At 36.5% G+C, this 12,232-nt stretch overlaps 1 protein-coding gene across 1 annotated transcript in view; it reads right to left on the minus strand.

Moving 5' to 3' along the window:
* Positions 1-12,232, minus strand: part of USH2A (usherin) — a 390,454-nt gene that overhangs the window by 127,870 nt on the left and 250,352 nt on the right. Inside the window, 3 exon segments of the mRNA XM_027788579.2 lie at positions 2,277-2,905; positions 10,994-11,136; positions 11,309-11,459. Coding sequence (XP_027644380.2) covers positions 2,277-2,905; positions 10,994-11,136; positions 11,309-11,459 — 923 coding nt within the window.

Consider the following 12,232-nt stretch of genomic DNA (forward strand, 5'->3'; position numbering starts at 1 on the left):
TTGCTGTCCTGGACAAATAAGAGAAATTCTAAGATTTTTAAGTATTAGAACCTTTGAAATCAGAAGTGATGTAATGTCTCAGCCGTGGAATACCCTCTGCACAGGAACTGTACCAAGTATTCCCAACTCTCCCCCAATTATGACTATCAAGTTAGAGAACATTAAGTAAAATAAAATACTAGATAAATTAGAAGAACTCATGTTTGTATCAGCTAAGGATATCAATACTCTGTACCCTGAAAGAGAATTTTTGCTGAAGGACAGATACTCAGAAGAGGGTGTATTTGGAAAGGCATATACATATAAGTCTCTTTTCTCAATTAAATGCTGCCACCTTAAATTATTTTGAACATTTTAACCTATACATTTAAAATCAAGAAAAATTAACATTAAACTGAGTCATGGAAATAAAAACATCCAAGCTTCAGCATCTTTGACAGAAATTAGTCTTAACAGACCAAACAAATGTCTGTCTCCAGGTGGAAAAAACAAGCCTGAGACCACAAGAGCAGCAATGACACAAAATATGACCACCACTCATACAGAAGGTCATACAATGCAGATATTAAAGGGCGTTAAAGAGCTTTGAATGTTAATAATAGACTGGGGAAGAAGGAGGGGGGGGAATATTTAAACTCTTTGGCAAGGAAGGAAAACAAATTTAAAAAGCATTGTTATATTGAAATTAAATTATTACAGACTGAAGACTGCACTCCCTGATTTCAGCTTTCAGAAGAAATAAATGATCAAACTGACTTCCAGTATTGGTAGATTACTTAATTTCAGAGCTGAGAAAAAAAAAATTACAACTGAGCACACATCTCTGATCTCAAGAAAAGACATCCAGTAAAGAATGACAAGAGCTTTGATAACTCTCAGGCTTTAATATTAGCATTGGGTGTTGACTGCACTTGGATAACAAAAAATATGGGTAAGATATAATAACTGAAGCATTAAAGGTTGCAGTGACTTCCTTGTGCTTAGAGTTGAAGCCAATGTGTAAAAGCTCATGCAATAAAATGTGGACAGGTGTGTAAGCATGCCATTGAACGCAGGCTACTGTTTACTCAGCATTGCTGTTTCTGGTAAACCCTTTAAAAATGGTTTACTTTAAATTGTGGTGGATATTAAGATACATCTACAGAAGCACAGAGGGCAGAGTCCTGGAAGTAGATCGCCCAAACCTTCAACAAGAAGTCTGGCAATTCATCACAGTTACTAGCGGTCAATCATTATTAATTCTTACAGTAACTATTGTACTCATACTGAACTCATTTGCTATTAATGTGGAGGTAACATGCAATTCCTTAGACATTAGAACATGATTTTTAAAGCTAAAGTGGTTTTTTTGTCTAATGGTGAATAGCTTTTTTTCATAGCTTCAAAAATCAGCATTTGTTTACTGCTTAAATTCATTCCCTCACACTATTTAGACTGCATTGGTAACACCGCTCTGTTTACCTTTTGAAAACACATTGTATACCAAAAAAAATAAATCTAACAGATGAACTTCAATCTTATGCAAATGTCCTTTGTTTTGTGCTCTGGTGAGCAAGCTACTGTACCAATACTTTTGGCATTAGTACAAGACTGAATCCATGGAAGCATGTGTGTATTTACACAAAAGAGGCTTCTAAGCTACAAAAATCCCTCTTGTTTGGTTACACTAATTTCCCTTGAATGAAGTTTGTATGCAAGCCAAAACAATGGTAGTTATCCTGTCCTCTAGAGTTCATTCCCAACAGAACGATGTGAATAATTGAAAACTTCCTAGGTAGTCCTGTAAGACTCTTCTTTCGTAAATCAGGAGAACCATAACGCTATTTTTTTTCTTCATAGCTATTTTTACAAAATCTGATAAATATATACAGGATTTAATTGCATTAAAAAAAATCTTTTTACTTCTTGGCATTTTAATGAAGTCTTCAAATTTTGGAGAAGGCAGTAGGTCATTTTCTGATCTGACTAGGGATTTAAAAGTAAGCATTCAAGTTTAATGTTGAAAATACATCAGGTGCATAAGGAAGAAAATTAACTGGAGTGTGTCTGTGTATATATATATCTATGTGTATACATATATATAATGTCAAAAGCTGGTGTAAAGGACAAAAATAGAAAGGAATCTAATGCTTCTGAGCCAAAGGACAGACACTAATTATTAAGCTACCCCTGCAGCAATGAGATCTGTTGGCTCAGCCAGTAGATGTCTCTCTTAAATACAGAGTCGCTACAAAGAAAACATGTTAAAGCCAGGAGTCAACAAAAAATATTCTTACCTTAACTGAATACGGTCCCAGCACTTCTGCATCAGGTGGCTGAACACCAGCAGGTCTTGATGGTCTCGTGGTAACTTCTGACCATGCACTGCTATTCGTGCCTCCGTGAAGAGTGCTCATCAGTATCCTGTATTCAAATTTCTGCCAAGGGCTCAGGGCAGTACTCTGGTCGATGTAGCTCATGGACAGACCAAGAGGGAGAGTCACCACAGTTGATATTTGTTCTGTTCCTTTCACCCTCCTTTCTACCGTAACATTTTCCACCAAACCATTTGAGTGAGCAGGTTCTTGCCAGGATATGACCACAGAAGTTGGAGTATCAGAATACAGCTCTGGAGCAGGAATGTCCTCAGGTGCAGCTGGAAGAGTCTGTATTTCTGGGGTCTCAGGTGAAAGAGAGCATCCTTTAGAAGTGCATCCTTCTACCTGGAACACATAGACAGAGTAAGGATGCAAGTCTTCTACAGTGTAATTAGATCTAGTTCCCAGCACTGTAGCATACAGTTGGCCACTTTGGTAAATATTATAATGAGTGATAATGCCATTTGGCTTTAAAGGATGCTGCCAGGTGATGTTTGCTGTCCTTGCTGTAACATTCAACAGAAGTGGTGGATCCAAAGGTCCAGGTTCTGTAACAGGAAAAAAAAAATAAAAAGAAGGAAAGGAAAATTACTGATAGTCCATGACTTGTAAAAGTAAGTGTTAGCAAGCAGTACACATCAAATGAGGCTGAAAATGGCAGAAGTTCAAATTTACTTAACAGTCTACTTCCCCAGGAACTGTAGGCCCAGCTATTCCAGGGATGAACGTGGCTCTCTTCTCAAAGGCAAGTTGCTCTTTAAGCACACTTTCCTTCCTCCCAGCCTTCCTCCCTCCTCTGCATCATTTTTCCTCCTGCGTCTCAAAAATGTCTTATCAATGCTGTTAGCACGTGGAGAAAGTGTATGGCCAAGTATCAACACAGATCTGCAGTTCTAGCTTTTGTTGATATTCTTCTAGAGCGCCAGCTACTAATTGCAACCAACAGCACAGGCATAACAAAGCTGCATATTTTACAGCTCAGTAAGCCCCTACTGCACCACTGATTATATATTCAATATTTTACTTCATTCTGTTTATAATTCTAATCCATTTTTTGCAATTTATCTACTCCCTGTTAATATTATAGGTGATTTTTTACTTCGACTGTGACAGAAGCTGCCGATTTAGCTCTTTCACCTACTGATAAATAAACAATGCACAGATCTGACCTTTAGGTTAACAGGTTTTATGCTTGCTCCACTCAGCACTCTAACTGATTCAATTATCATAAAGGTTCAGGAGCTTCCATGAATACTGAAAAAGACCGACCATATGCCTGCATAGGTGTTGTGGAACAGCAAATACTCTGCAGCCCTCCAGAGAAATTCCTTAATTGTAAATAATTTCACCATGCGACACAATCAAGTCACCTTGAATGCAAAACCCTCAGCCTGTGGAGGCAAAGTGTTATTTAAGCTTTACTGGGCTGCGTTAAATTCTGCAATTTGAAGGGCTGTTAAGTTTTTCAATTGAAATTTCATTTAAAATGCAGGTGCTTTTTATTATATTGAGGCTTTACTGCTCTCTAGGTACAAGCAAGAACATGGTGCAATAACACAAATCTGGCTCAATCACTGATCAGTAACAGCTGTAATTCCAGAACATTTAGCATTCTTATAAACCACATCCTGAAATCTATAAATTGCTACAGCAGATCAAGAAAATACTATATTCCCCCCTATTCTGCCCATAGCAATTTTGACATTTATGAGATTTTTCTGTGAACATTACATTTTATTGAAATCTTAAAAAAAGATATACTTGGATTTAGTAATTGTTTAAAATAGCTTTAGGTTTGGGGATTTGGGGTGGGGGGGCTAAGTTTCAAATGGTAAGGGTTGAAAATGCAAAATTCATTAGTGATTGTGGGTGTGCTATGACTCTGGGACAGGACATAGCATATGCTGAATTCCATGGCAGTCAACAGCACCATCATTTAATTCCTAGTGAAGCAGTACACTGTCCAAACCACAAGCAACATTATCTCTATAGGAAGAATAATTCACTTCACTAGAAGTTAAATAATTCCTGATAATTTTTAAGCAATGAGAGAAATGGGGGTGGGAGGAAGGAACCCTAGAAACAAATAAATCCAGCACAGAAAGTGGCTCCTTCTTTATTTTAGAATAACAGCTGAAGCAGTCAAAAGTCCCGATTCTCCTCCTACACACAGAAAGCGGTAAATCAGGATTATTCCACTGATGTCTGTGGAAACAGTGATGTAAAATTGGGATAGCAAGCTTTAATTTTTTTTCCTTTTAAATTTGAAAAAGTAACTGTTTTTTCTTTCATTATATGATGCATCACAAAGCAACTCCATAAAACTCATCCATATCACATATCCTGTTCTACTCACAGTGATAATAAGGATGGAGTTCTATATTTAATGCTTGTGCACTCTAGGATTAATTTAGATCTCTGAATTTACAAGTATAGAAAATGATCTGTTGTAAAGAGTAATTCAATTCTATTCGCATGTACTCTTGGGCAAAATCAATTAGGTCATAAGCTGGAACAAAATTTGGTCCATTATTTAGACTTCACTGAAAGATAGAGAGGTGGAGGTGTAAATGTGAATGAGATGTATGTTCTGTAAACTGAAAATTTTGCTGGGGTGAAGGGGAAGAGGAAAATTTTCTCTGGAATTGAAGACCTTGAAAATAAGTTGCTGCAAAATCTAGTTTTAACGGGGGAGGGAAGCTGAAAGATATAATATTTGCCACTGAGCTACAAACTTGCATTTTATCTAATTATACCTCATAAATAAGCTACCATGCTGTGAGCTTCTGCAGGAGGAAAAAAAACCCACCCCACCAAAACAAAAGAAACCCTTACAACAATCAAGCAGTTTGTTGTAAGGGAACATCCGATAAGCCTTTTTATTCCTGCTGAATAAGTTGCTGCCATTACAGGTGAAACATTCATGGTAATTAGTTGAACCTGTGCTTCAACCCCCTCAGCGTTTAGACATATTCCTTAAAGACGATCTGTAATGTATGGAAGGAGCTGTCAAACTCAAACTTTGGGTCCCCCTCGTCCCTCCCCCTCCCCTCAAAACAGCATATTTTGGTAGCTAGCATACCTACCCACACATTCCCTACTGCCCTTTTAAAAGAAAGACTTTTAAGACTCTCTGAGTTCAAACAAGACGTTTGAGAGATGCTTAATTGGCCCCACTGGATAGGAAAGCATTAAATCCTGGTCCCCAATACTCATTCGGTGTAGCTTCTTTTTAAATGGCAAGCAGAATCATCTAATTCTATATACAAATCAACTAGCACGATACTGCTTGGTTGAAAGGGTCACCACAATTATGTAAAACATGAGTATTAACTATAATTGGGATAGTTTGCTAATACAATAAAAAGCTCTGAACATGAGAAAAGTTATGCTCGCAGCAGTAGCTATCACTTTCTAAAGTAAGAATTCATGGATGAAATGACATGAAAAAGATGGTTATAAAATTTTAATGGAATGATAAAAGGCAAAAGTCAGCCTCTCAGCTGAATTCTTAAAATCCCTATATATCACAATCAGCTCCTTAACTGTAAAATCAATGTGGAGTATAACATGTTGTCAATGTGGTTGTCACTGGAGGGAAGACTGCAAAGGATGACAGCTACACAGCTCAGCCTGACAATGATGAAAATAAAATCATAAAGCTTTTTACATGGATGTAATTGTTTATAAAAGTAACTACTGAACATGGGAACAGTGGGCATCTTTTTCCTTAAGATTCTTAGTTCATATTTCAAACCATTTCATTACAGTATTAATACTAAAAGGTAGTTTCATTTTGACAAATGAAATTATCTTTTATGGCAGGCTATTTTGCTCATCTGCTTCAGAAGTTCAGGCTTGACTTAAAACGAAGACACAAAATTATCATTATTTTTTTTAATTCTCTGACTAGAACCACACATTTGTTTACTTATTGTACTGACTGGGGGAGCGAGGAGCTATACTCTCATGGATGTATATCAGAGGAATCTATACTTTCATTAATATACTGAGACATGTACCTGGACTACTGCCCTTTAAAGCTAATGAGAAATACCTGATTTGCTGGGAAACTCTCTCACTAAGCAGAATAGAAATTCTGTGCCTTTTATTCTTGAATCATTTACTCTTTTCAGGAACACGGAGAATGAAATTATACATATTAACAAAACGGGGTGTCTTTTGTATACTACTGACTGTACCCAGCAGAAAATCCAAATTGTGTACCTTCGGGCACAAGGGACCACAGGGATCTTTTATCACATCAGACCACAGAACTCAAAAGTCATTAAGCTGTTTGTGCAATGGCATGCAGTCTATAGGAACCCCTTCGAATACATATTAAGAGCTGTCTTCGGAATATTCAGACTTTTTGCCCCTCTACTGTTCCAAATACACGTTGGCTCCTCAGCCTATCAGTTAAGAATCTTCTTCTGATTCCTAATCTATAGGCATGCACAGGCAGTCTGTACTTTTATCAAACTATCATCATATCTGCCATGATACAGCTACAGATTAATTTGGTCTTCTGTCCTTTTGCTATTCACCCTGTCATGCATTTCACATGACTTTTGCTTATCACCTCACCAGGTTTTGTCTTCACTTGCTTCAGTTTCCCTCTATCTTTCTTGAGCATGGGTGACTACATCCACACCAACTAAATACGGATTACTTTATATGCCTAAACTATATGGATGTAATTTACACAGCTAAAGTAGGAGACTTGTTTTCTCAGATAATCAGCAGAGAAAGCAAGCACTTCCACAAGCTGAGAACTGCATTATCTGCCCTCTTGCCCCAACGTCATTGCCTCTCTCTGTTGTCTACACAAGGAAGCTTTAAGAGAATAGGTCTTCTCATCCTGGCACCAAAGCTTTGTGCTAAGCGTGCCAAAGGAGCACACCATAGCACTCTAAATGAAAGAATAACACTTCCCTGCTTTGTCAAGAAATAGCTCAGCTGATGCATTGCAGGAGCTCTCTCTTGTTTATGATTTGCATTTTTTTCTCTAGCAACTTTCATATGTAATGATCTCAAGTGATTACTGCGTACTTTTGACATTACTTATTATGAATAAACATTGGACTGGCCTATAACTTCTTTATACATGAAAGAGATGGACTTGCAGTCACTTGCGTAAGAACCAAAAAACAAATAATTCGACTTCCTGATAGGCAACTCACAAAACCTTCCCTCTCAAGCAATGCAAGCCAGGCACTTACAAAAGGGCTTCAGTAAGAGCTTTCCATACTGGAATTGCACACTGACCCACAGGACCGAAACACAGGCAATGTAGAGAACATGCTGGTGACTGAGATATCCTGCTGTATGCAACTCATCGGATTGCAGACAGTTTCTGGGACATTCAAAAGAAAAAAAAAAAAAAAGCAGCTATTCTCTACAGTAGCAATTTTGCTAGCTTCAAGTAACTACAACCAGCTCCTGTACAGCTTCCTTCCTGGATAGCTCAAAGACTTCCATACCAAAAGGGAAAACTGAACAGATATCTTCTTTTTATACCTACAAAATTTCATTTTATTTCTGAATGCAATGCATGAAATTCTGCTCTCAGTTCAGTGATACATACTGACCTCTCAGTTCACTGGTGGTTACATTGATTGCAAGAGTTATCTTAAATTTACATTCAAGTTCTTGAAAGCAAGACCTAATCCAGAAACTTCATCAGCTGCTTCTGTTTGGCAATAAATAGTCTGATGGAATACTGACCAAGATCACTGGAACAAACACCTTTCATTAACATGTTTAGCAGGTTTTAAAATATTCATAGGTTATGTACATTATTGTTATCTGGCACAGGCAGGTTAGACTTAAAAAAATGCATGAAATTAGTTACTAGTGCCACACTCACATAAACAGAAGTATTTGAAAACTATTTACAAAATTTTTTCTTGCACTAAAAAGTACCCCAAACCTATTAACCTGTATATTAAAACATCTTATTATCACACACAACAGATTTTTATGGCAGCATTTGCTACTTTTTCCTTAATCATTCCTAATACCATCATAGTTTACTAAATATTTATCATAAATAAAATACAATATGCAGTTATATTGTGAAAACAACAGCTTGTATTAGCACAACAAATTTTAAAAGCGGATGTGTTGATTTACATCTGTTGCTATCAGGTGTATGTGCACAAACACACACACACATATACTTTATTCCTACAGATATTTTATGCTCCGGTGAAACAAAAAAGATGTATATTCACTGCATAAAATTCAATAAGGACATGTGTACACAGTTATAGTTCGACAGAGTAAGAGATATGGGAAATTTCTACTGTCAAATTGTACTTTAAGAAGTCAAAGTCTATTGGTTAGCAGGGCCAGGAATTAAGTGTACTTCTGCAACAAGCTGTCAGTATAGGCAGTTTTATAAGAAACATTTAAACCTTGACAGAAATACTGCTTACACCCAATGATAATCATTCAGTCTTAAGCAACTGAGTTGACTATCCTTTCACAGATGGCAGCCCTCCACAGTGACACCAAAACCAGAGTCCTTTGTCACTGCTGCAAGTTGGGGTTTGGATTTTTTTGTAAATTGCAAGGGTCGTTGGATACTAGGGATGCATCAGCATGTATTCTTTAGCAGTATCAATGCAAATGGAAAAGGACATTTTAAGGAAAATAATTTTCCCTTTGGAGACATGAAATTTATAACTGATCTACAGATGTTCATTTTAACTAAGGAACAAGATGCAGCAAGCATCATCAGAGGCGAGATATTTATTAATCTCAAAATATTTTAATTATGTAACACTGGCAGAGGCATTATATCTTTATTTTCTTGTTCTTAACTTTTCTTTGGCACTATCTACTTTTCATACTAATTTAAGGCATTTTTGCAGCCAGGTTTTGCAAAGGGTAGCATTTCATGCTAGTGCACAGACCATCAAAGTTCTATGCAGCAAGTAACTTCTATATATATGTTCAAGAAGACTATACAGGAATGTATGTCCTGTGCAGGCCTTCTGCCTTATCCCTAATTCCCAAAAAGAGAATTTTAAAATTGTACACCTACTACTTTGCACAAAAAATTATTGTACACACTAAACAAGTGATACCTTCTATAAACACACTTCTGTGCACCTATCCAACCAGAGCTAAGTAATCATTGCAATTTGAACAAAATAGTCATACTTTTAGACCATCAATGTAGACATGTTAAATAATATTGTATCTATTTTTGGTAACAAACAATTACAATAAAGGAAGTGAATCTCAACAAAGATATTCACAGGTAGATAAAATCTGCCGTACTTAAAGACCAAGTTCAGAACTTACTTTTATTACATAATTACTTACAGGTAATTTGTTCATAGAAGCATTTATACCTTTGGAGCTTAAATGGACTTATCATATACATTTCTATTGTGAATTATTTGCTCAGCTTCAAAGAAAAGTGTTTTAGAATTGTGAGAACATATATTTTTTTCTGGGTGTGCAGACGGCTATTCATTTAGAGAAGGGACTAAAATGAAGTTGAATTACCAGCACCAAATATTTGTTACAACAATATCAAGTTAAATTTACAGTCTGAAATGCAGCTTTCATATTACTGTAAAAGAGAATGAGACCATAAGGCACTTTGGTGTGAAGCCAGAAAAAGCAACATAGTAATAAAGCCACACCCCCCTGCACCTTTTCCTGCTCAGTGTGACTTTCTTATGAGACACGATACAATAGAAAAAATCTTTTTTAGAAAATACTTCATTTCTCTAAAATTTGGTAAAATGGAGTTATCCATTGCTCATTAACAAAAAAAAAAAAAAGTATTTGAAAACAACAGATTTTTCCAAAAAGTGTGCTGTTAGATATCCTGCTACATTGTAAGAGAAAACTAATAGCTGTTTCTTAAAAAAAAAAAAAATAAAAAATTAGAAATTATGTATTTTGTATATGTACTATATACAACAATCTCATTTTGTCATATGTTTCTACATAAATATTGTATCAGGTGCAAAATCCTACACTGCCAACTAACTGGCTGTACCTATACGCTCACACCTATTTGTTAAATCAAGGAACTGTTGAACAAATTATGTGGAGTGAGTGCAGAACATCGAACAAGGAAAGTGATGGGACTAGCAATGACAAACTCAATTTCAGACCAGTAGATCACCACTTTGAATTAACAACGATCACTGGGAATGAAAAATTCTGTTCAGCTGTGGTACAGTTTAAGTATTCTCAACACAGAGATAAGACAACTGTCATATACTATTAACTTCAACTTGTTTTCCCTGATATGACTGAAATCAGAATCAACTCCCTGAATGTAAAGGAATACCACTTACAAAGGTGTACTTACCCAGTGTATATTAAACTAACCATATAGGAAGTCACATGCATGGAGGGATATTATGTAAAGAAATAAGATACTACTTAACAAAACATAGATTAAATATTTATATTTTGTGAAAGTCTAAGAGAACAGATACTTGATCCCTTAGGAGTTATTATTGCAAGTTAATATTCAGGAAGGAAATATATTATTGCTATTTAACTGAAAAAGCTAGATAACCAAAAGAAATTCTGTGCAATGGCAGCTGAATTGTTATTTATATTTTCTGCTAAACGGGGTTAAATAAGATTGGACTGCTTACTGTCCTCTGCTGTAGTCATTGAAGTCCAGTTGCTATATGCATTGCCATAACCATTGGAGGCAACCACTCTCATCTCATACTCGGTGTATGGCTGAAGATCTCCAACCCTGTGTTCTAAGGATGCAGTAGGGCTTGAAAGCAAACTGCAAAGAAAAGCAGCATAAGTTACATCATTAAACATCCCAGCACCTAAAGAAAGACTTAAACATTATATGTCTGGTAACAAAACCAGCCACCCTAAAGGTGAGCCATATTCTAGATAATGGGACTTTTGTTGCTCAGCAGTTGATGGTGGCCTTGCTATGGTCTGCGTACTCTAAAATGTCACCAGCAGAATGCTTCCGCTGCATCTGGAGTCGGTAGCTGGGCGCGCCTGGGGCGTTGTTGCGAGCTGGTGTAGACCAGACAACCTGAAGACTGGTAGGAGTGGCAGATGAAAGCCTTGGGGGCATCACACCATCTGGAGCTGTTGAAAAACATGGATGAATTAGAGCAGAGAAAACCATGGAGAACATATGCCGGGTGGAAACAAAATGCTCCATATACTGGAAAAACTGTTCCTCGGGATCAACAGCAATGTTAACATGGTCCATTTAGTTTAACATTTTTACTACTGAACAATGCTATTTCTTCATTTTCTTCTTTCCAATACAGTTAATGTGAATATCATTTTGCTACAAGCAAACCTCCAAACACCAAAAGTAATTCAGAAGCAACATATTCTCTACCACCTGTTCAAATATTATCTTCTTCTCCTTGTGCCCAGCTCTCCCACCCCGAGAAGTTAAAGAAATGCTCACAGAAATGTTACCCAGCAAGAGTAAAATTGATCGGACTTTTTGTCATTCAGATACCTTCTCACCCTTATAAATTAACGATAATTTTAAAAGAAAACAGCAGAAGTTTTAAGGGAAAAAAGGTCTTGAGATAGAAATCAAAATAGATTCACTGAAGCCTCAGTCTCTAGCCCAATGTTTTGTTAAAGAAATTGGTTTTCATGAAGTCCAGGAAATGAAGATCAAAATGTGTCAGTACTGATACCACCAATGACCTTTAATTGCTATAAATTTCACTGCATGCAGTAAAAAGAACCATGCCAATTTGCACCCATGAGTTTATGGCTTTGTTTTTTCCTTAAGAAGAAAACTATCTGCTAAACAAACTTTCTGTATATAAACACATCAGAAACTTTTATATATAATGTATGTCTGTAGCCATAGCTCTGTAGCTCTTTTCCAG

Source organism: Falco peregrinus, chromosome 11 (genome assembly GCF_023634155.1).
Source record: "Falco peregrinus isolate bFalPer1 chromosome 11, bFalPer1.pri, whole genome shotgun sequence".
Classification (NCBI taxonomy): Eukaryota; Metazoa; Chordata; class Aves; order Falconiformes; family Falconidae; genus Falco; species Falco peregrinus.